Genomic DNA, 25,849 nt, shown 5'->3' on the forward strand with positions numbered 1-25,849 from the left:
TTAGACATTGGTTTCTTTTATTATGCCACAATGTAAACATATTTGGTATAAATAATGTTCTCATTGATCTTCATCCAGTTGTTCCAAAAGCGTCCTCCTCTGTTTTTCCAGCTCCCCTTCGCTCAGTTCGCTGCCCGAAGTATCCCAGTTCCCCTGCAGAGAGAAGCAAGATCAGTGCTAAGCACCATTTACTGTCTGTGCAGCCCGTGCCCCACCGTTACCCCCAGAGCCCTCAGCAGGAGCAGGGACAGAAAGTTGGGGAGCGCACGGCGCAGAAGGCTGCTCGGCGTCACGCTCCGGAGCCCCGAGTGCGGCAGCCAGAACAAGGAGCGGGGAAGGCAAGGGGGGAAATGGCCAGCGAAGCCGAGGCCCTCCTGCAGACTGCGTCTGCTTCATCACCCTCGCCTTCAGGTTATCAGAAGATGCCTGCGTTAGGCCATGTTGTTGGGTTTTTCAAAGGCAGCTGGAGGCCAAAGCAGCTTATTTTAAGAAGATAATATAAAAAGCAGACATCTGCCCTCCCATCTCCTCTCAGAGGGCGGAACGTACGGGGCATTATCCAGAAAGACGCCACCAGCACCACCACCATCCAAATAACCAGAGCGAGGCCGGTAATTCCCCCCTGAAGAGACCCCAAAAGATGCTGAACCAAAAGAAGTTTGTATTTGTCATTCAAGCACTTTTACGCGTCTCTGAAAATACTGTCCTAAGCCCCTTCCAAAACAAATACACACAGCAAAGAGCAGGACTGCAATCACAAGCACGCTCCCACAGGACTTGCCAGCTTGAAAAGTGCAAGAATTACGGAACTTTGTTCCGCCAAGATTTTCTTCCACTGTCAGCCTAGCACCAGCACAGCACTGCAACTACTACAATTTTAGAATGCAGGTGCCACACAGTCACTCCAGTGTTTAACCAGCTGTGCTGCTCAGCTCTTTTAAGATCAATCTGGCCAACTGGATGGAAAACAGAACGGCAGTTTGGTCACAAATACCACTTTGTCACAGTATGGACCGAGCTTCAGTACTGTCTATAAAATAACATGCCTCATTCACACTTTACGTCAACTAGCGACAATAAATAGCATTTAATCAAATGGTAATTACACACATCAGTAACAAAACACTAAGTGAGGGCATAGGATCTGCATGATTAAGCTCTGCTTGAACATTTGGCCCTTTTTATATATAAATAGAATTGGAACGTAAATAAAGCTTTAGCACCTTATTTAAAATACACCTACAAAGCTTGCATAATATACTATAGCACCCCACTGATAAATAAAGCCCAAAGCATCTGATAAAAAGGAAACAAGAAAGCTTACAGAATCTTTTCCAGGTCGTTTTTTAGTAGGAGATTTATGTTTTGATTCAGATCTTTGTCTAGCTCTATCCTTCTCGCTCTCTCTTTCTTTTTTGTCTTTTTCTCGTTCGATATCCGATTCTGGTGAATCCTGTGTAAACAAAAGGGGAAAATATTAAATATTAATCTTAAATATTAATTTATAGACTAACCACACCTCAGAAAAATCGGACTTCATTTCGATGTACACCATATTAGAAAAACTGCTTAAAGTGGTGACTCATTAAGCACATCCTATTAACTACTGCAGAAATAAGTAATTCAAAAACATTACTAAAGTGATTTGAAACAAAAAGGAGAGAGGTTTGTTCAATACAGAAGAACTTTTACCATCCTCAGTGCATGCAAAGACAGGGCATGCGGGATGCTCTACAATAAACCTCTTCTGTGCACAAACATCATTCATTCAATAAGATCTCTGGAAAAGGTGAAATCTGGGAAATATTTTTCTGTTACATGGCTGCTTGGCTTTAATGCTGCTGGGCTTTTACTGGATATTAACCATACGGTGCGGGGTTGGGTGGCACGACTGTTTTTATTCCAAGTTTCATCCCAATGTTGCTAACCTTAGGTGACCCTGTTTGTGTTGCAACCCTTTAGTGCTAGTATCTTACTCAGTGGCTTATAATTAATATACACCCTCCTTGTGAACATTGTCCATGGAAGGGCACAGCTAACTGCTCAGAAATTACAGAAACAAAAGAATACATCACTTCTGAAGAGTTTTGCAGCCAACATGAGTTCAGAGACCCAAGCTTCTTTCTTTACCCAGGACAAAAAATATTCTTTGGCCTCAACTGGTAGCGTGAAAGCTTTCTTTCTGCTCTTTAGGTCCTTTTGATGCTCCAGTACCTTTGATATTGGAGCTTCTAACGCAACCCTGACACTCAAGCAGACAAAAGGAATGATGCTCAGCATAAGGCAAAAGGAGAAGATGATGGCTGGGATTCTTCCCAGCTCTCCACAGAAAAAGTGAACGCCAAGATTTGCCACGGTAAAGAGCAAATACCAGGCTACTAGTGCAGTCCTTTACACCTGCTTGCATGGCTGCAGCTAAACCCCCCCGAAATTAGCAGTGTTAAATGGCTTAAGGTATATACAACAGAAAGTTATTATGTTGCCAATACCCTCCTCCAGTCTGATCTCACACAGTCCCTATTACAAAGGCAGCTGGATGATTACAGACACCTAAAAAGGATTACTGAGGCTGTAAGGTGTCAAGTTGTCCATTAGCCAACTCAAAAAAGTTAACTGCACTTACAGACTTATGTCGTCTCTTCTTGCTCTTTTTCTTGTGTTTTTTTGACTTCTTGTAACTTCTCTCTGCAGACATAGGAAGAAACAAAAAGATATCCATAAAATTATAAAGACCCAGTAATAAAACAGTAACACTAATTTAAAAACAAACAAAAAAAATCTCATACCCGACTCTGCACTGGAAGAACGCTCAGAAACTGATCTAGATTCTGAACGCTGCCTTTTCTTCTTTGAGTGGCTATCATCATCCTCAGATTCTGAGCCCTTGAGATACAAACCCAACGTGATTAGCAAGATGACAGCATTATGAATAGTTACAAAAGCAGATTTTAAGACATCATGAAACACCTTACCGAACGGGAACGTGATCGCTTCCTGTGATGTTTTTTAGACTTTTTAGAATGCTTCTTGTTCTTTGAATGATGATGCTGACACTCGTGCTAGAGTACAAGAGAAGGCAAATGTTACAATGTGTCCATAGGACACAGCGAGAAACTGTAATGATGTTTCTCATCCTCCACAAGACATCTATGGCTAGCAGTGGTTAAAAAAATAAAAAAAAAATAATCCAGCATTTATTGTGTCAAAACCCATGAACAGCTACCAGTTTTGCCATGTTAAAGTGGTAATAAGAAGCATTTAGAAGCAAGGAAGCATACAACTTCAGGCGTGGATGCACACAGCTTCTATTACCTGGATCCCTGTTTCAATGCTTCCAATTAAAGCCCCTGCTCAAGATGGCCTAGGATATACTGCGTACCTTGCTCTGCCAAATTTCAAATTCTGAAATTAAGCCATTTTAAAATCTCTTACAAAATGAAACAATGACCCCAAAGAGCATGTGCTGCAAATCAAATCTCACATTATCTAGGAAAAACCAGCACCTTATTCAACAAGAATGACTTATCAAAACTTCTGCAGCTTAACTCTTAACTGCAGCCCATCCAAAAGTTAAGAGTGAAACTAAACTACATCATCCCTTTTGCACATCAGCAAAAAAATTGGCTGCAGTAATAATAATTAAAAAAAAGCTACATCTGCAGAGCTTAGTATGTTCTTGAAGTTCCAGACTTCTAGTGAATAAAATACTGCAGAAGTTCTATTTCTAATTTCATCACTTTTTATATGAAATCACAGGAAGAAACAATTTTTCTAAAATAAAATGGGAAATTTTGATGTTAACTTCTGAAAATTCTTTTAGGGAAGCAGATTAAAAGAACAACTATGTATCAAATAATATCAAGTAACTGTGACATGTTTCTTCAGTTCCTTATTTTCAAGATGAGGTTTTACTATCCATTACTTTTAGGTAACACACAACGTCCACTGTAACAGAAATCATTAGAATTCTGTTAAATCCCTCTCCCTTCCCACACAATTTAAGAGCCTATAAAGATTTTTTTTGGTATATTTTCTAATCAGGAAAAAAGAAAGTAATAATTACCTCTAGTACATGCATGAAATCTTTAAATATTCTTTTTCTTTCAGACTCCAGAGTGATGTCTTCAAATGCTGGTTCTTTCACAAATCTATCTCTGATCTGTAAGAAAAATAGCAATGAAATACTAGTATGAAATAGAGCCATTCAGAAATAAAAATAATAAAAAAAAGAGACATGGTTTTACCAGTTGAAAAAGCCATTGTACTGTTACAAGGCTAAACTTTTTTTATGCCAACTTCACAACCAAAACAGTCTTCAGGAAAATTGTAACAGATGGAAGCATGCAGAATCACTGTTTTTTCCTGCATATGCTATTTAAGCCATGCAAGCTTGTTAAAGTATGCATTTTTATACAAAGTGTACTTTGAGAGGAAAGGTGTTTAAAGGTTAATATTAACCAGAACAAAGTTACAGACTTTTAACTAAGCAGAGTTATCTGCTTATCTGCATTTATGCTTTATCTGCATTTAAATTAAGTTTGGGGGCTTTGTGTGATTTTTTTTGGGGGGGTGGGGAGTGGGTGTTGTTTGTTTGGGTTTAGGGTTTTTTTGTTTTAAATTGTATTAAAATGAAAGTATCAAAACAACAGGACAATTTTTATGTGTCTAAGTTATATAAACAGAAACACTATGAGCTTAGAGAATAATCTAGGTTTACTTATAAAAGCATTAGCATGCAGCAGCCTGTTAAATACATTTGGAAAGACGTTCATAATTAAGTGACGATACGTACATCTTCCCAGACAGCGTCCAATTCAATTGGAGGAGTAGCTTGCTTCAACATACTCTTGAAGGCAGACTCTTTCCGCTTCATTTTGCGAGCTTCTTCTTTTTCCCTCTCTCTTTCACGGGCTTCTGCCTTTTCTAGCAGCTGTTATCAAACAGAAGTCATATGATCATTTGAAAGATATCAAAATGGAAGACTAGTAATTCAGTTCAATGCAATTTTTGGAAAGTCCAATGACAGTTCACCTTTAGAGTTTTGGATTAGTCACTTGGGCCTACAGGAAAATTAACCAATTACTTATTTTGAAAGCACGCAACTGCTGTTTCTCAAACAGAATCTAAAATAGAGTTAATGCATCATACAAGCCAGAACTACAGAAACACACGCATACAAAATCCCTCATGACAAAAGTTACGCACAAATGAGGGAACATTACTTAATTCCTACCACAGAATTTCTCAAGTTGAAATGTTTGTGTTTTGAATAAAGACAAACCTCTGCAATCTTTATTTGGGGAACTGGTATCAGGATAAACAACTCCAAAGCACAGCATCTCTCATGGAAGTAGTCATAGCAATACAGTGAAAGTAAGTGCCAACTCTTGTTTTTACAAGAGATTTCATATTATAAGTTTTCAAACATTCCTATATATTAATACTTACACTGTTGAAAGCCAGCTTGATATTTCCTGCATCTAAAGTAGTAGCTCTTTTAGTTGAACTGATGACCGTAACAAAATCTTCAAAAGAAGTATTCACTTCAACCACAAATCCTTTATCCTGTAAGAAAATTGCTTCTTTGGCATCAGGTAAGTCGGGAACTCTCACTTCAGTGCTAATGCACATGACATTAACACAATGTGAAATCCCATTTCCCAGTAGCAAAGAGTTCACTTGAATGATACATATGGCATTAAAAGATGAAACCACATAATGGATCATTTTCCCCTCTTACCTTTAAGATATCTTTTATTATCTTCTTTTCATCATGGTAACGTGCTTTCAAGTCTTCAACATAGAACTTGAAAAGATCAAGTGCTGTCGATCCTGATGAAAAAACTAGATAAGTCAAAAGCTAGCTCTAATACAAGAGCTGCATTTTTTTAGACATTTAGAAAATATACAAATAACCCTGCTCTATTCTGCCCCAAATCCAAGACCTTTACCTTACTTTCTACAGGGTTGGAAGAGACAGTATTCTTACCAGGTTGACCAAGCATATTTGTAAATCTGATGTCAGAGCTTATGGTTGGGTACAACTCCATCCAAGAGGACATGGAATGTAATTGTCCATGCTCATGCAGTTCATCTAAAAATAGCTACAAAACAGAAGCGAAATGGAAGTTTGTAGTCACTCCTCACACTTTTACTTGGCAAACAGCTGGAATGGACACTCTTGATAACTGGAATTCCATTTTTGTTAAAATGTGATTGAAAAAATCATTTTTTACATCATCATTTCTTCCTGCCTTCCTCCACCATTTACAACGCTCCAATTGCATTTCCTTTCCATTCAAATGTATTTCCTCTTACTTTCCCCTACCCTTGCAGCTTTTGGGCAAACAGATGTATTACACAGCAGACAAAATGCTACAAAGCTGGTAACTGATGCATTATACGCACCCGTTAGCCTACCCTAAGAAATAAAAAAAGCTATATAGAATTATCTAATCACATGACATGTCTAGAACAGAAAAAGTCCACCAACCTGAAAAGATTCTCTATTTTTGCGCTGTCGCCTTCTTTCTCTAAGCAAACTTTTCTGTTTTTCTTCTTCCTCCTCCTTTTCCAATGCCCTGATATGTTCCTCAAAACAGATCAGTGCATCCTCCTTATCCATGTCTAGCAACAGAAAACAGTAGAGCGATAAGAGTAAAAATTAGGTATTTCTCCCCACTAACTGTAGAACGTTTCTTAGTATGAGATAAGGGTTGCCAATTGTTACAGTGAGTGGAAGTTTCACTGAGCACTGAAAGGTACCAAGATCTGTGCAGCAGCAGAAACCAACCTCCCCCAACCGGGATAAATTATCATTGCCAATACAGAGCACAGAAGCCTTTATGAGAAAGGTATTGTGGATGAGCACTTGTGCATCTCCCCTCATTCCCACAGGTATCTTAAAAACGCAGAAGGAAGAACACAGAGTATCTTTGTCAAATGCTTTAACAGTTGTGTAAATGCACATGCTGCTCTTAAAATACAGGATCAACTCATTTATAAGAAAAATCTGCTCATAATGGAAAAAATACCTTCTTACTCTAGAATAGTAAAAAAATTTACTTCTTCTAGGAAAGCAAACACAGCAGGACCTCACTCAGTCTAGCAGAAGGTAGTGTAAGTTTTTGCCACAGATTACATTGTCAAGTAATACTTCAGATTTCAAAGGCTAAGAACTACTAAGCCAATTCAGTCCCCATGGAAAAGGTATCCTTTGCTTTATGATTAAGATTAATCAGCAATGATTTTTGAAGTTGACATCTGTTTCCTAGGAACCAAACATGACAGGGTACTTTACACAGGCTGCTCAGCAGCTGTCATAGTGGTTCTGGACTGGGCAAGAGCAAGCCATATCCAGTCAGGAGTCCTCACTGCTAAAGACAAATCCATTCCCTCTTCCAAAAGAAATGCATAAACTTTTTACATACTCTGAAGTTCCTCATCTTCTGCAAATGTAGGATTATCCATCAGATACTGCTGAGCCTCTGACCAAGTAGTACAGTAAGTGACATTAGCCATGTTATCTAGTATGTTCTTCAAAGCTTCCCAATTCCTTTTTCTTAACTGTTTGGCTTGTTCCTGAGGAGAAAATGCATTTGTTGTTGTTGTTAAATTTGAGGTTGTATAGACAAAAATACATGATTCCTCATATTTGTTCTCCAAGGAAACACAAAATTAACCTTTCATTTACATGTAAAGCAACATCATTCAATTTGGACCTACATACAATTTTTACATACTGTTATTGCTTGCATCCACAGATAAACCATTTCAGTACTACTATCTCTGACTGTTCCTGACAGATGGGAAAGGCTCATGAAACGGAGCTCGTCTTTCAGAGATACTGCTTGGAAACTGCAACTTCAGTAAACAGTCAGGGCTTCAACAAGGTACTATGGCCCACTATGCTGTTAAAAAGCAGATCTAAACCAGATGAGCTAATCATAGGCAATTTCTTAAGCAGTGCTGTTTGGAAGGCTGGCCCCTTTCTGTTTGTTTTGTTTTTTGAGCAAGTGTGGACCTTAACACTAGTCTCATTTAATTTCAGAAACTGTCTTGCTGCGCAATTTGTTTCTAATTGCCTGTTTGCATCTACCCATGGGTGTTGGCGAGTGCTAGCATCACTGCCAAATTTCAGTGAAGATGAACTAGCCAGATACGGTTAGGGCCAGATCCCCACAGTCGGTATGGTACCCCTGAGGTTAAAGGAAATGCAGCTTTCTGTAACAAGCCTGTGATAGTTTCACAGTCTGATTCAGAGCAATTCAGAATAAAAGCCATCATATAATTTATTAAAATCATACTAAAAATTAAACACACTGCAAAATTAGCAGCAACATATCTCAATAAAAACAAAGACCTTTCAAGAAACTGCTATTTTATCGGCCATACAGAGTCAAATCAGGGGTTCATCTTGTCCACCAGCAGACTGCAATGAACTAGGGAAAGATAACAAGAGCAATCTACTCCTACCGTGCTTGCCCAGTTTCAGACAGGTAGCTTTTCAGAAAATTCTGATCTCCAAAATGTTACCCTGCAGCAGTTAGCTCCACAACTTCAGTTGTGTACTGTGCAGGACCAGAACTTCCAACAGTTTGTTTAGATAAGGACTCATTACCTTCTGCCTGCTAACTCTATTGAATACCCCTTATGTACTGCATAATGAGAAATAAGGAACAACTGTCTCCAAATTCATATCTACAAAATCAGTCATAGATTTGAAGAGTTCCACCAATGCTTCTTCCTTGTCCCCTTACCCCATCACATCTTGCTAAACTGGAGCTCCCTCTCTATAGCATCTTTCCTCTCTACCTTTGAAGAGAGGGTAAACTGACCTGTAACCTGTAAGCAGTATATGGTTCACACTAATGCAGCAATGTTCTCATTTGGTTCTCCATGCCTTTCCTAGAGATTCCTCCCCTGCTGTTAGCATTTTGACTGTTGCTGAACAACACTCAGAATTGCACTGTTTGCAAGATTTCTTAACTAAGAAGTATAAACTAATTTACAGATAACAAGTGAAAAGCTAAGTTTGAAAGCAAGTTACCTTCTCTTTCTTAGAGAGAAAAAACAAGACATCTTCATAAATTTCAAGACGATCACGCTCAGATATCGCATTCCAGACTTCCATCTCCCCAAACATTTGTTCAGCTTTTCTGTATAAAACAAAGAAAAAGCATACAATCATTTATTGCTGAACACTGACTTAAATGTCCCATCAGCTTACAATAACATTAATGAACCCTGTTGTAAGTAGCAATGCTTTTGTATGACATCTCCCTAATTTTCTCTCTTGGGAAACTTTTTCTGTGACAGCTTTATCTCTTACAAACAAAGGAAACACTTAAAAATTACAGCTGATGCTGCTATACACTCCTCTCCACAGAAGTGCAAGTTCACCTGCAGGGCATTACATTAGTAGGTTTTATCTGAGGACTAGCACATGTTCAGGTCACTGTTCTAGCAAACATTATACGATATCAGATCTACAAAATTTTCAGCAACAAGCTTATTAGACATACCTCCCTTTGGGCTTGAACTTCCATGAACAAGCTATCAGAACTACTTTGTTCTTAATGGCAGATGTAATATAAAACTCCTCTCAGTGTTATCTTTCATTTCTACTTATTAGAAGCTCAACCCATTATCACCAGCACATCACTCATTTGAGTTGGTTTTTGCCTGGGTCTTAAATACATTCTATGAAAATGAGACTATTTGTGTTCCTATAAAAATTTCAGTTACAGGCTTTTCTAGGTTGAGCGCATACAAAGGTTAGCATTCACCAAGAGCAAGGCAGCAAGGTTTGATTATTAACTTGGCAAGCTAGTAAAGGCTGGAACCTCATTTAATATGGGTCTTACTTGTATCTTGTTGTGGATGTCATCTTCTCATGGTTTTCAAGAAAACGCTGGAAGGATTCTTTAGCTTCTTTGTATTTTGATCTTGCTTCTTCTTTCTCTTCTTTTTCTGTTTGAACTTTGTAAGCATTAAAGGCTTGCTTTTTTTCACTTAATTTTGCCAAAGCACTTCATATCAAAGAAAAAGAAAGCAACAATGTCAGTTATACAAAAGGGAATTACATTAGAAAAACAAAACCAAAGAACCAGAAGATAACAGATTTGAATAATCCAGATTGAGACAAAATTAAATATAATCTAAATGGCCAGTCATCACCCTGTCTCTCCTTTAAGATTAATGGAAGATCATTTTAAAAAAAGCAATAAAAACAAGCACTTGCTAGTAAAAGCAGTCCATAATAAACCACAAGCTACTATCATGTTTTCAGGTTGCATTTACACATTTCACATTACAATATTATTTTTATCATAGATATCAACTACTTTTCTGCCAATGTTTTTAGCAGCCACTCATTTCAAAAAGTAACCTAGGAAGTCTTCAGCTCCATCATTGTAAATGCATGCTTTTATTCCCAAGAAATTAATATAAATAGCATAAAATACAACCAACAACTGCCACATTTTTTCTGAAAGAAAAATTAAGCCTAGGACTTGCATTTCTTTACATATGAAAGGAACAAAATTCCCCGACAATGGTACATGTTCACAAATGCACAAATATCTATTAAAACAATCAAAAGTTATGTCAGTAAAGTCAAACTACGTAAAACAGTGTTTGAGTAGAAATTTAAGGAGGAAAGAATCAAGCAGTACCTATATCTGGGATCATTAATGATCATTTTCATAGCTTGCTCCCAAGAGGCATTGGATGGTACTCGCTGTGAAGACATTAAATCATTAACTAATTAGGTTTGGAACCAATATCCAACAATGACCAATTCCTTAAAAAAACAGACCGGGGGGGGGGGGGAGACAAAAAAAAAGCACTACTCTTTCAAGGTTAAGACAACATTCTTTGTCACAATTTTTTTTTTTTAAGTTTTATTAACAGTCAACATGGAAAACAAAACAAGGTACTTCTGGGTTTATTGCCATTTCTACAATAAATTCTTCTGGAAGTTTGTCTACTATAGAACTATGCTGACTCTCTATAAAACACACAAACAGATCCCATATACTCCGAGGGAAAACCAAAGCCAGTCTCATTTTACTCCCACTTCATCTTTAAAACAAAGATAAAAAATTGAGGGCTCAGATGATCAGGCAACACTTTCATTAGAAATGTACCTCACTGTCAGACAAAAATACTGGCAACCATAATTTCTACAACACTTAAATACAGTTTTAGAATTACTACTTCATAGGGAAAAAGAATGTGTCTTTAAATCAGACTAGCTTATGGAAACACTGCATACTAAACCTAACAGTTTGTCCTTTTTCCACAGGGACCTCTACACTGTCTGTCTCTGAAGCATCTAGTGAAGCTGTCCATCAAATCACTCACTGTTCCAGTTTGAATTTTGGACAAAGACCTGATTACAAGTTTTCATTAGTGTGGGGATTGTGTAAAAGGAAGAAAATAAGAAAAAGCTGAACTGAGCGCCCTGATGAAAACTCAAAACCTCCCCACTCACCCAAATTGCTGAAAAAAGTTTAAACTGTGTGTTGTTTTCACTGTAATATTCCTTTCCCTCATTTCTTGTCTAGTGCAAAAATCCTCTTCCACGACAGTGAGAAATTCTTCACAAAAAAAAGTCTAGCAATTTCTGGCAAATGCAGATTTTACAGTTCAATAAAGCATTAAGAATAATTGACCAAAATACCTTTTCTTTTAACAGTTCTTTAAACGCTTGCTTTGCTTCTTCCTTTGTATTCCATGTATACGTTTTTTTAACTGGTTGGGCATCGTCGTCCTCTTTCTTTGAAGCAGCACTATATAAAAAAATCAATAATTTTACACTTAAGCATTTTTTTTTCTAAGTTAGAGCCACTGAAGAGTCATAAACTACCATAATCAGATAGAATGAGGTTTTTTTAAATAGCAACTCAAAGAAAAATAATAATGCTACACGATAAATACTGCAATTTGTACAAGACTTTTCCTTACAGACACCATACACAGCTGATCAAAAAAGCAAACTATTTCAGAAAAGTATTATCACTTATGCAATTAGCTGCCTGCTCAAGTTACCTAGAAATGATTCCTAAAAATATAATGCTGAAATTTAGCAGGTTTATATATATATTATATAAAAATATAAAGGGGAGTGCCTAAAAATATGCCTCTTTCCCTTAGTTATGTCCTGCTGGCTATAATCCCCCCCAGCGTGTTTCTTTTCTGTTTGAATGATAAAAAATCATAAGCTGTAATTGTCCACATAATCAAGTCTCCATTATTAAAAAACAAAGGATCTCATTTCTGCTGGAACAGATAAAGATCTATTTAGTACTGCATTTTCTTCTAATGATAGCCAATTGCGCAGATCTATGGAAGAGGAAACATACAGGGTAAGCATATAATGTTACCCCAGGAAAGTCTTAAAACTACTGAAAATTTATGAAATGTTCACACCACTAATGTTCTCTGTAGGTTTTAAGAGCTTTGGGAGAGGGTTGGCAAGGGAAGGGCGTTAATTTTTCTAGAAATAGATTTAATACTTTTTCCTTGCTTTCTTACTCATTATTCTCTGCTGCCACCGATTCATGCTCATGTTTCACTGAAGAAACGGCTAACTGTCAGAGAAGCGTGGCCACCTACAATTGAAGATAAACCAGATCCTAGAAGAAGTACAAAACTGCAGCAAAGCCACATGCTTTGCCATTTCACTCACTCTGCTGAGGCCTCCTGCTTGGAAGAGTCGTCTGCTGCGTTAGCTGCAGTTTCTGCACTCTGTTCCTGCACAGCAGGTGCAGAAGTTGCTTGTCCCTGTTCCTCAGCTGCGGCTGTGCCAGTACTCTCATTTTCTACCACAGAAGAAGCTGCAGCAGTTTCTGCTTCAGGGGCTGCTGTTGCTGCAGAAGTAGCAGTGGTGGTACTAACAGCTGCGGCAGCTTCAGCAGCAGTTGTGGCTGTGGTGGTTGCGTTTGCTGCTTCTGCTGCAGCAGCTGAAGCAGATGGCGTTGGAGTCGATTCTTCGGGCTTTGTGCTGTAGGTATCAAAAACCAGGCACAGTCACATACAAGCATGGGACAATTTAATGGTTTAGGGAAACCTGTAGTTTAAATAAGTTAATAAAGTACGAAATGAGAGGTTTGGGTCTAGTTACAAAGATTGTATCTCAGAAGAACACAAAACAATCTTAGCTTAGAGAAAGGAAATGCTTTACTGAAACTGTGTATTTATGTAGATCGATCATTTAACGTAAAAAGAAACCTAGAATATATTATTTGAGTTTTTATATATTGAGCCACTATTTGGAATGAAAAGCCGCAAGAAGAATATTTTATGCGTTTTAAGATTCAAGGACTAGATTCCATTTTTAAGAAACAGGCAGTTTAACATAAAAAACATTAGCATACCATTAAGAACATACCTGTTCTCTTCAGCTTTAATCATTGCTAGAGGAGAGAGGAGAAAGGAGAAAAAACAATCAAAATACAGCTTCGAAAATAGTTGATATACGCATGGTAAAAAGTTACTGTTAACATGATTTTATAAGAATACAGTTAAAATATTTTTGTTACTATCAATAATTTTAATATTTGCGCCCTTTACAGACTGAAATCAATTCAGACTAAAACAAAATTTAGAAATTCCATTAAAGAAAGGTTAGGGTATATAAAGAACGACTTCTTGGATTAAAATAATTATTTCAGCTTTAAAAAACTAGCTTAAAGAACAGAAAATCAGGCTTACTGAAGCAGATCTTTCTTTTTTATTCTAACAGTCACTGATGCTTATTCTTTGCAGTACTTCTTTAAAAATACTCATTTCTTACCCCAGCTGATTTTGTATATTTTTTTTCATCATCTTACAGTACCAAACAAAACCACGCTAAAAGCAAAAACTAGGAGCACAGCATCATATGATGTTTGTACAAAAGGGGACAGTGCCTTTATAATACAGAAGGGCAATAAAAAACCTACTAGTAGTTTTGCCACATCATAGTTTCTCAAAAGTTTTTGTCAAAAATTAAAAGCAAAATGATACCTAAGCAAAGCCTTACACACAATTTTGGCTTTCAGCAGAGAGCCAGTACTACTGCTTTGAGTATAAAATGCATTACTATTTTCAACATTCTTCCAAGACACCAAAACAAAATGTAATTCTTACTAAATTATAAGTTATACTGTATTACAGAAGTCCAGCACCCTTTCACCCTGGTTTCCCAAGCAAATGAGGATTAGTACAGCCGCCCCCCTCTGCCTCTTGTCTTCTCCCATCAACCTGAACCCCTTCACAAATCCTACTAAGTTCCTACAGGTTTCCAAAGGATTGGTGGCTAAGTATGAGTCAAATCCTACAGCACCCCCAAAATGAAGAAACACTTGAAGCATTACCTACTGCTAACACAGAGAGCATGCACATAGCCCTGAACAAGCCACAGTACATTACATCCTAGTCCAGTTCCTGTTTAGGGACACGAGGGGGAGCTGCTGCTGCCGCCACATAAATAGGGAAGAACTAAGAGTATAATGGAAAAAGTACGGCGATGCGGTGGTGAGCACACAGGAGACAAGACCACTCCATCGAAATCTCAGACTGCATTAACTCTACTACATACAGCTTATTTCAATAGATTTAATTTCTAACAGAAGTTTGACTGCTATGCTTTGATACCAAATTTTTACCAAAAGTCATGCATACGCACAGCTTGCAACACACTGCCACCCTCCCTACTCATTTTTGTTAAGATTACCTTCAAGATCCTCAAGCTCTTTGGGTTTTGCCCAGCGTGATTCCTTTGTTTGGGAATTATAATAGTAGGGCTTTCCGGAATCAGATTTATACTCTTTCCAGGGACATTTAGACAACAATTGCTAATGGACAGAAAACAAAAACATAAAATCAGACTTACAATGGTGTTTTAAAATTAAAAGGATAGCTAGAAGTGAGCCACAAACACTACGCCAAGAAATAACTAAAGGATCAATGAACACAAGGCATATACTTTCCAAGGAAAATCCTCCCTAGTGATAAACAAACACATTACTTATCTAAATATTAAAAGGCATCTTTCTAATAAAGACAATTTATCTAAAAATTGATCAAAACTGTCCAGAGTTTTGTCCATTTTTCAGCCTCAAGTTCCAACAGCATAAGGAACGCAATACAAACATTTTTGCAACAATTCCTTATTTTAAAAGTTTGCTCCCATTAGTAAAAAAAGAAATCTATTGGCACAGCTATCCTCCTGCATGACAGTTATGCTAGTAAATTCTTGCATTCACACAAACTCACACAGTACAGTAATCTTCATCTGAATGTAGTTTACCTCAGCAGGTGTTTTAAGATCATCTGGCTTCTCCCACGTAGACTGCTTTGTTTCAGTATTATAGTAATATGTTCTTCCATCAGGTGATTTGTGTTCTGTCCATGTAGATTTCTAGGAAAAATAAAAATATACACCATTAATGGTGAACAATAATTATTGACTGAAATGCTATCAAAAGCCACTAAAGAAGTTAAATACAAGTGGAAAGCAGATAAACCTGTTTAGAGTGCTCTTCATTAACAGAACTGTTGGTTGTGGCGGTTTGCTGGGCTGCGCAAACTACAGGATGTGTTGTCTGAGGGCGAAACAAAACAGAGCTCTGAAAAGACATTCTGGTTAATATTTGTTTTTCATTTGAATGTGTATATTAAATATACTAAAGTAATCCAGCAGCAAAGACAGCAAGCCAAAATCTAAACACATTTAAGTCAGTATTGTTTTCAAGAAACTACTTCTTTGTGACAAGAGCTACTATGTCTCACAATCCCTCCCATTCAGCAATCCAAGGCAGCCAATTACCATCAGAAAAGAAAGCAAAAGTGAAAGTGATCAGACCCTAACAACTTCAAGTGAAAGTCCCAGAAGCACACCCTGTTTTCAAAACCAAGAAAAATTTGTTTCAAGAAGGTTCTGACTTCAAGAGTTTAGTGTGAACTCAGGAGTACCTTCCTACTGCTTTTCATCCACAGCTTATATGAACTCCCTGAAATTAGGGCTGGTCGAATACAGCTTTAACCATCTACTCTGTTTCAGTTACTGGACACGGCTGAGGAGAAACAACTTCCTTACAGGTCCAGTTGCCTTGTTCAATTGCACAGAATGCAAATCTCATAGAAATAAAAGCACAATTAATATTCACTGATATTTAATAATTAAGCTAGGTACGAGGTCCCCAAATTTCGAAGCAACAACCAAAAACTTACAATGGGGTATCTTTGAGGCCACATGAATATTTTTTACAGATTCCACCTCTTAGTTATCTAGCCAAACTATTTTCTTCATCATCTTAAAAAACTAAAGGTAAATGTCTGGGATATCTTCTAGAGAAGTAATTTAATATTTACAAAATTTTAAATAGAAATCTGATAGTGACTGAAAGTTATTCATGGTCATTCAAGGTGCCATGAAAGACAAATTTAAAATTTGAGATTACTTCCAGATGACCTGCCTACCTCAATACAAAGTTACATTGATTCACAATTCAGAAGTTTCACTAATAAGATATACAGCACCAATTCTGTTCCATCAGTGATTTCCCATCTGATGCAAAGGTGGAAGACTACTGAAAACATCTAATGAAGTAAATTTGGCCTGTGTGCCACCATCCTGTACACAAGCTCAACCTACATTAAATCACCTTTCAGGCAACCTACCCAGTATTTATTCCTATTTAAGGTACTAAATTATGCTATGTACCCACAAACACGGAGGGAGACACTAACAAAAGCAAATTTCAAATAATGTCAAGACATTGGGGGTGGGAGGTAGGGGAAGAGAGTTAAGCTAAATTACCAACGAGCAGCAAAATTGATGGAGTGGTGATAACCATTCTTTTGATGTTAGTACTTTGTATTGTTCAAAAACCACAGTGATGTCTTCAAAATTATTATGGGTAACTATATAGGCTATTCTCTTTTTATTGCTGAAGTCTTTGGTAACAAAACTCTCAGTAAGCTGACAATGCTAATAAAGGTTCCAATAAATCACACAGGACTGAACAATACCAGAACCTTGACCTGGCTTCTCCTGCTAAGTGCAGGTGCGTTAAGGAACAGCAAGGAAGACTAAATCCTTGCCTACCGAATTCTGCTATATACATTAGAACTGCTAAAGCAAAATATTCATTAATGTGTAACAGGCAAAAAGTTACCCAAATGTAAGTAAAATGAAAAGCTGCTTATAAACTATTCACTGACATGGAAGGGGAAGAAAAAAAAAAAAAAAAAAAAAGAGGAAACACACAGAAAGAGGAACAACCTTCAATTTTCTTCAGTGCAAATAAAACCCCAACTCTACCCTGACTAACTATCCAGCCCAACACTTGCAAATCTGAAAACTTAAATCTGAAAACAGACAGCTTTAAAGTAACATAGGTATCTAGGCTACAATTCACTTGCTGCTCAGGTAGGGCAAAAAGACCTAAAAACATCGCGAGAAACATCTCATATTGCTGTCCTGCATACTAGAAGAACTAGAAACAAATAAGACTTCAATGCTCAGAAATTAGTGCAAATATAACAGAAAACACACCTACTTTAACTATTAATTACAGACTGACAGTCAAATAAGCAAAGAAGCTCTATATGAGAAGAAAAATAAGATACAAGCTTTTCTTTTAAGCCTGCAAAGCCACATATGCACACCACTACACTGCTATTACAATCTCCTAGAAATTTGGTTTTCACGTACCTGAGTTCCAGGAGGTGTTACACCTAAAAAATAAAATTGTAAAAAAAATTATTTAAAAGGGGTTTGGTTCCTTTGTTTTTCTATATAAAGACTTTAATTAATCAATGTTTGAAAGAAAAATTTTTTTTTCTGGGACTCAATGAAGATGTCAGGTACTGAAATGCTAAATCACATTTTACAGAAAAGTATGATTTTTTTTTTCCCTTTAATACTTCACCTAATTTTGGTAAAATATTTTGAAATGGTAACAAATTGTTTATACTTACCTACTTGTGCATCCATACTGTTCACCCCTGGCTGTAGAAACAAATCAACAGACATTTTAGTACTGAGTGCAACTGTAATTAAATCACCAATAAATACAGTACATTTCCAAACAAGTGCTTTCAGCAACAAAATGCTCTACTGCCTTAAAATATGGATTCCTAGCTTCTCATTGCTCACTTAATTATTACTGCTCCTTAAATAAGCCATTAGGAACATCAAGCTACTTTTCAGAAAGGCAATATATCCAGTAAACTACACCAGGGGGTCCCTTGCCATCTTTCCAATACCCACCTTTATCTCCCAAATGAGTAGGTTGAGGAGTGAAAAAAAAAAAAAAAAAAAGATTCTGAATTTCTGCTGGAGTAGCTTAGTAGGCTTCTGTTATAATTATGGGGCATAAGCCTTTAAATGTATTAGTGTTGCATTCAAAAAACTGCTTGCACGTAACCAAAGCTCTTACATATACCCTTTTTGAAATTCTTTCAAACTAAGGAAAAAGATTAACAGAATTCAAATACAGTTTTTCCAATTTCTTTCTTTTTCTGTAGACAAAAATATAGCTTGCAGGTTTATCTTTTGCTAGAGTTTTTCTTTCAGCTCTCTTCCACAAACTTCATTAACAAAAAACTCCTCAAGTAAAAAACCAAAATTTGTTCAAAAGATAAAAGAAATCATATTGGATCAATTACGTTTGATATTATCCAATAGGACTAAACCAGGTGAATCACCAACAAACTTCAGGCCTTTAAAGTACATTCTGTGTATTAAATATTTCAGCTACTCTGTGTGCACGCATATGCCTATAAGTAGTGTGAGTTAAGCAAGGCCATAGTTAAATTTGCATCTCAAGTAAGTAATCATTCTAACATGTTTCTTTTCTTGTGCCTATGTTTATTTTTCCAAATTCCATTCTGATTTGCTGTGTATTGTAAGAGCACTAATCTGACTGAAATAATAATTTTTAGGAATTACACTGGTTCAAATCAGCTTTCTGGAAGTAAACACTTCTGTAGATCACAAAACAGATATTGAACCAGCATAGGAGTGGTTTGAAAGACCACCATTCTTGAATGAAACAGTAAAGACCAAAGAGCCCTGACATCAGTACAAGTCATCCAGTTGGCCTCAGAGAGCTTTAGATTACATTTTACACTTGGAGAAGGTATTTTCCATCAGACAGACAAAATTATAACAAGTCAATCATTTCATGAACTTTACCAAGAAAATCATCAGAGCTGCAAAGAAGGTCACGATTTTTTTTACTCATCTACAAATTGTTTTAAATTAGAAACCAGCAAAATCATTCTTTTATTTCTAAAACACTTTCCAGGCTGTGGTACACATGCAATAGCAGAGAGGTACAAGAATGCTGCCATGACAGACAAATGCCTCCTCGTAAACATGTGCAAAGTCATGAGGTCCTGCCATCACCACCAAGAGATTTAAGGGCAAAATTAAAAGCTGGAGCTCTCTGCCATGCTACTTTGCCTCCTGAATACCATATATCCACAGACTTAATTAAATCAAAATTTATTCCTAATCCAGTATTAGAAAACCAAATGATCTGCCATCTTGCCAAAATATGTAAAAATATACAGTAAAATTCAAAATTAGACTGATGGTAGCACTGATCCCTCCCTCTCCTTTTAAGTCTCTCTTGGTCATAGCATTTTTTAAGATTTCCCCCCCCCCCCCCCCGCCCCCCGCAAAGGTCTGAAATTCTCTCAGAATTTTCCATGAGCATCACTTGTCAGAAATTTGTAACAAACTTCTGTATGGGAAGTGGGGGAAAATCACTAGCATCCTTCCTACTTGGTAGCTTCTGAAACATTTAGTGCATTAGGAAGTAGCTACAGGAGCACAAGACCTAATGAAGGACGGTTCCCAAGAATTTGCCTAAGGAGCTACTAACTTTTACTTGAATTACACTAAGGCTGTAACATACACTCACACCTCCTTAAACAGAGACCAACAGTGAGAAAAAAAACTTGTAACTAACAGATAGATACTCTAGTGTCTGATAAAGCCCAAGCACTAAATTTAAGTTTTTCTCCACTGTTAAGACAATTATCATCCCTTCTCTGGTATGAATTCTCAGTCATCTAGTACACATCAAAGAGACATTACATCCTTTTCCTAACAGTCCCTTCTCTACTTATTTTGCATAAACTTTGTGTCTTTGTGATTCTTCTCTCAACTCCAGAGGGCAGACTGACTGCTTAACACAATAAAATTCTTTCAGCAAACCCTTAATGAAAAAACCCCAACAAACAAGTGGAGTATTAACCAACTTATTTTTTAAAATAATCAACAAAAGCAGTAGCAAAGGTTTTGTGCTTAGCACTATAGAAAAATTCAGAGTTCTACAAGGAAGAAATCTGACTTGGGGATGTACTATCTGCATGGTAAGAAAATAAAAAATAATTCATTTCTAAATTTAAGTGGATAGAACTGTTGTTAAGTGAATCTCCGACAGTTACTTTAAATGTCTTTAAATCTTTTTCATAATCCAATTCAAGAAAACAAAGGCATACCCATACCGAAGTAATGACAGCAACTGACACAAAGACCTTTTAAAAACCAGAAAAGTTAAGTTAAACTCACCGGAACTGTAGGCTGCATAGCAGCTTGAGACATGTGAGACATCATCATTCCAGGCATTACTGACTGCATCATTCCAGGCATCTATAATTAAATAGCATTTCAGATATATTTTATGATATTTTAAACATAAAATATGAGGATTCTTCTATTTTTATTTAAAAACAATTACCTGGTACTAGTTTTTAATCCAAAAAAACCCTTTTAAGCACTTGGCAACAAGAAGGTTTGTAGAATTCTCATTCCCTTCACTATGCTCCTACGAAACCGACATTAGGAATAACGTCTCTATGGTATTCCAAAGTCTGATAGGAAATATTGATAAACAAGACCATTCGAACTACGGAAGAACAACAGCAAATGTTAAGATGTGTGATCTGTTGATAAGCTATTAATGAAATGCTAAGTTAAAGCAAGAAAAATAAAGGTTGGGAAAGATTTCTGCAAAATTCCAAGGCCACAAAGAACAAACTAAACAAAGGAAAGGCAAACTCTAAGATTAGTTCTGCTCACATTTTTTGACAACTTTCAACCTGCCTCTTTTTCCTCTTACCTCACAAATAGGAAGAAACACTTTACAGGGACACTAGAAGAATGAATTTCTGCAAACAACTTCAAGATGAAGAGAGCTATTAAATTTAAACATCAAAGCTCAAAAACAAATTCTGAACTGGTTTTTTTAAAGGTATGGGAAAAAAACATACAATATTAAACCATGTTAACAGTGTGAACTTGGTAATGGGGACATACAACACTACAGAAATGAAAAGTTTGAGTCTAGACTTGTTTCTGAGTTTGCTGGGTGGTCCGATGAGACCAAAAAACCACAGAACTGCTGCTCAGGTAAGCTAGCTTTTGCTCAAATATTCATGCTTATAGTCTCAAAGGGATAGTTATGCAGAAGTTATGCATCACTGAAGTGATGCACCGAGAAGATGTCAAAAATGCTACTGAAAAAGTGTTTAGTACCTTGCATGTTTCCCATTATTTTTACTGATCCTGGCTTTTAAGAATTAACAAGCCATAAAAAAGTGGCAAAATGAACAAAATATATCATTTGGGTCATCACGAACACGAACTTTTGGCCACTCATCCCGACAGGTCTCGAGAAGTCAACCCCCTTCAACCTTTCAGTTATGCCCCTTTACCTTTATTGTCCTTGGCAGGCTGGCCAAGTGACCCCATCCCCCTCTATCTTCAGGGAGCATCAGGTTACCACTCTCCTCATCTTGCATCTTGTGCGGAGAGAGGGATATGTGGTAGGGCTACTGCTCCACCCTCAAATCCACAAGGTTTTCTTGGGAGGGTGAGGGAGGAAGGAAAGACTGGAAGGCGGCCCCTCCCATTCCTCGCCATCCTGTAGAAGCAGGAGAAGAAAGCACTCTTGCCCCACGGCTACTTGCAACTAAGGGCTCTGAGCATGTGAAACTTCTTAAAAGCCCTGGCCCAGGTCCTGAAGAAACCCTGTGCACTGCTCGGTTTCTGCATAACGCTAACCCAAAGTCAGCAAAGGAAAAAAAATTGGGAAGGAAAGGGAATTCTTTTCCAAAAGACCTTCCTCTGAATGATGCTGACAGGAGGCCATTGCTATTATCTATGCAAAGTACCTGTCCTGCAGGGCTTCACCTCAGAAAGAAGAAAAACAAGCTGCAAAACATCCCATCCTGCAAAGCCTCACAAATAAACCTCTGATATCTGCTGGAAGAAAGAACTTATCATTCAAGGAAACAAGCCAACATGGACTGATACTTCCAGCACAATAGTTCTGGTGTGAGAATATCACCATCCTGTCCCATCCTTAAGGCTGTAGGGTAACTGAGCCTCTAATCTCTCTGCCATGTATCTTTAGCTTTTTGCTCTACATCTACCAAAAAGCCCCGAGTTGTCTATATTGCTCGCTAAAATATTAAAGATTGAAATATTCAACGTATGAGAGTGAGAACAGTGGAAGAGAAGCTATGAAAGAACTTTGAAGTAGGGGAATAAAACAGAATTGCTACTTAAGTTTCTAATGAACACATACAAAAGCTCATGCTATTAGCCATCATGCTAATAGTCAAGTCCTCCTCATTTTTTAAAACTGCATTATTTTTATACCAGAAGCTTTAATAGGCTGCAAAACCATGCTGAAGAGATTCCTACCAAGCCTTTATAAACCAGTTAAAAAAAAAAAAAAAAAAAAAAAAAAAAAGACACACGCTCTGTCCAAGGCACTGCAAAAGGAGACACTGAGTTGCCAGCATGACCTTGTGGGCCATTCTCAAAGGGTTAATCTTTCTTGCCATTCTCTGTCTGCCCTGGTCTACTCTATCCCTCTGGTCTAGTTGATGACACTCAGTTTCTACTTATGTAAACCACCATCACAGGTAGTATCACTAGGTATTTATCACATCCCAAAAGAGAATTGTTTCTTCAGAAGTTCAGAATTTAATCAGAAATCACACAGGAGAGGATCTTTGATTACTGAAAAAAAAAGCTTTAAATTTGAAAAAAGCACGGATATGATTCTGGCTACTCTACCTGTCAACCCAGGTTCACACCTGTCAACCTGAATGGCCAAGTTAATTTTTCAATCACACGACACTAGCAACAACTGCATATACACAGAACCATAAACCACTCCCTAGGATTCAAGAAAGAATTCTGCAAAAATTCAAAATGTAATTATTTCTTCCCTTGCATCTCCCTATAATGGCCATCTGTGTAGACATAAGATTTAGCCAAGAATTAAAGAAACATGAAGTTCTCTACCATTACTACCTCTGAAAAGAACCACTACTTTATGTTTCCAGTATGTATTAGTAAGACAACTTTACTTCTTCAAAATCTAAAGAAAACTACCAAAAAGCTTTAATAAAAAACAAATTACGGATTCATACCTATGGCTATTTACAATTAAAGTTACACATGAGGTGCATCAATTACCTGCGACAAATGAGAAGTTTCTGCATGGAGAGGAACTGTGGCACAAAATACCCCAAACTATTAACCTTACCGTTTGCAAGCTACTGTATGAGACTTACCTACCTCAGGGATTACCTGACATCGTTATGGGAAGACAGAAATAAAAGAGGAATCTTGTAAAACTGCCTTACCTGCCCCATTGGTGGTCCTCCCATGGGGGGCATCATCTGAGGCATCATACCGTGTGGAACTGGCGGCATATTTGGTGGTCTCTGACCCATAGGGTGCATTCCCATGGGAGGATAATGTGGCATGCCTGGGTGTCCCATCTGAAAGGCAGCAACAAATGAGAAAAATCAGCATGAGACCAACAACCCAAAGCCCCCACAAAAGCATTAATAACAAAGAAGCACTCAACACTGAACTGAAAATGATTTGGGCAGTTTTAGATTGAAACTGCAAGACAGCAAGCAAGATCCTTCACTCTTCCAGGTCCTCTAGAGCCAGACTGAATCATAATTAACAAATCCATTTAAAATTTCAAAACCAACATCCAAATGAAAAACAAACAAACAAGCAAACAAAAACAACCCCATAATCTTTCATCTTATGGTTTGTCACAGAAAAACATACTAAATTTAGGAATGCAACTATTTCCGCACGCTCTTCCATACAGTTACGATTAACGCACATAACCCTGCGGCACAAAAGTCAGTCAGAGAACCAAACTATCTTCCACTCTTGATGTCCGAGTGTGAAATAGCTTCTACGCTGCGTACCATCCCCGTCTCCCTATTTTCCTAAAAACCTGAATCCTGTTGCTGTTCCAATACTTGGTACAGTCACACTGCTGGTACAAAAACGGATATGGACATTTTTTCAAATTTTTTTTAAACTACCGAAACATATTAAGAGCTTTCTATTCTAGACAGAAGCAACAGCTCTAGAAGCAGCTTAGAATAAATCCTGGAACGCGTTTTACTTTGAAGAACATATAACTTAGATACACACATGCAGAAATGTGTCACAAAAGTACCCTCGTTATCAAGATGAAAACTGTTCTTAAGCAAAACATCATTTGAGAAAGATCATTAGTGGAAAAAAAATAAGTAACGCTTCTTTTTGATGTCTTTAAAAACAATTTTTCTGTTATTATTTTGTACCAGAAGGCTCTCTGAGGCAGGGAGCGGGCGGTTCACGTGAGGAAATCACAAACAACCAGAAAGGTTTGGAACTTCCGAACCTAACACCGGACACCGCCCCCCTCCCCACAACACCCTTGAGTCTCACAAGCCAGGCGGTGACAGCTCGCCTGTTTAATGGCTCTCAGACGCTGCCCAGGTAAGTCAAGGCAGAAGAGCCGCACTCCCTCAAAACCTCCTCAGACCCTGCTCCGAGTCTAACCGCCTTTTCTCTTACTTTCTGAGGTAACTCCCCCCACAACTCACCATGAGGGAGCCGCGGTCGACGCCGCCGGGCCGCATCGAGGGGCTCAGCAGGCTGCCGCCGCTGCACCTGCCAAGAAGCCGCCCTCTGAGTGGCTGCCGCGACGAGGGGCCAAAGGGCATCAGCGGTTCGGGCTCCCCGCGGGGCGGGAGCAGCGGGGCCAGCAGGCTGACTGGCTTGCCGGCCGGCCAATCCGGGCGGCCCGCCAGCCGGGTGCTCTTCGGCGATTGGTCCGCGGCGGAAGCGACGGGGCGGACGGCGTCCCCCGGCGTCAGCTGCATGAGGGGAGGGGGCTTCGGCAAGGAGAACGGGAGCGGCTGCGGGGAGGCGGTCGCCGCCGCCGCCGCCGCCGAGTCCCCACCTGACATCCTGGCCGCCGGCCCAGCCGCGAAGGAGTTCTTCTCCGCCTTCTCTTAGCGCCGGACGCCCGGAGCGGATGCGGGGGGCGAGCGGGTCGGGGCGGGGGGGGAGCCGCGGAGAAAATAAGCGGTTCGCCGGGCCTGCGACCGGGGCGAGAGGGGGGAGTGGTGGTTCGGAGGGCCCTGCGGCGTCGGCGGTGAGCAGAGGGGCCTCCGCGGAGAGAACGGGCCCGCCGGGCCGCGGAGCTCGCACGGGGGGAAGCGGCTGCGGCGGGGGCCGAGCGGAGGGGACGCTGGGAAACGGCTCACGTGGGCCGCGGGGCGGGGCGCCAGGAGCCGGGCGGCACCAGGAGCGTCTGAAGGAGGAGGAGGGAGGGGGGAGGCGCCCTAGCGCCGCCTTCGCCGCCCGTTCAAGCAGACCGGGAGGTGGCGGTCGCTCTCCCTTCCGCCGTGAGGCAGGTGGTACGTGCCGGCCCGGAGGTTCGGCTTCATTGTCCGCTCCCCTTCCACCACTCCCCCCTGTGCCGGTGCGGGTTGGTACGTGCCGAGCGGGGCAGCTATAGGC

The 25,849-nt window shown here is 38.9% G+C and overlaps 1 protein-coding gene across 5 annotated transcripts; it reads right to left on the reverse strand.

The window, feature by feature from the left end:
• PRPF40A (pre-mRNA processing factor 40 homolog A) lies at positions 1–25,405 on the reverse strand. Of its 5 annotated transcripts, none has more exons than XM_075029085.1 (26): positions 24,928–25,405; positions 23,671–23,808; positions 20,579–20,659; positions 17,974–18,004; positions 17,708–17,730; positions 15,516–15,617; positions 15,299–15,409; positions 14,723–14,843; positions 13,397–13,421; positions 12,695–13,009; positions 11,687–11,795; positions 10,677–10,741; positions 9,867–10,031; positions 9,050–9,158; positions 7,431–7,581; positions 6,494–6,627; positions 5,990–6,104; positions 5,741–5,844; positions 5,449–5,565; positions 4,793–4,930; positions 4,064–4,159; positions 2,973–3,059; positions 2,787–2,883; positions 2,624–2,685; positions 1,325–1,453; positions 1–153 (listed from the first exon to the last, which is right to left on the reverse strand). In XM_075029085.1, the coding sequence occupies exons 1-26, from the start codon at positions 25,291–25,293 to the stop codon at positions 61–63; spliced, it is 3,084 nt and encodes a 1,027-aa protein (XP_074885186.1). In that variant the 5' UTR covers positions 25,294–25,405; the 3' UTR covers positions 1–60. The 5 variants fall into 5 exon arrangements, with proteins under 5 accessions (XP_074885186.1, XP_074885189.1, XP_074885188.1 ...); XM_075029088.1 differs by having other exon boundaries at positions 5,741–5,832; positions 15,516–15,593; positions 24,928–25,404; XM_075029087.1 differs by having other exon boundaries at positions 15,516–15,593; positions 24,928–25,404.
• Positions 25,406–25,849: the final 444 nt, after the last annotated feature.

This window comes from Buteo buteo, chromosome 5 (genome assembly GCF_964188355.1).
Source record: "Buteo buteo chromosome 5, bButBut1.hap1.1, whole genome shotgun sequence".
Taxonomy (NCBI): Eukaryota; Metazoa; Chordata; class Aves; order Accipitriformes; family Accipitridae; genus Buteo; species Buteo buteo.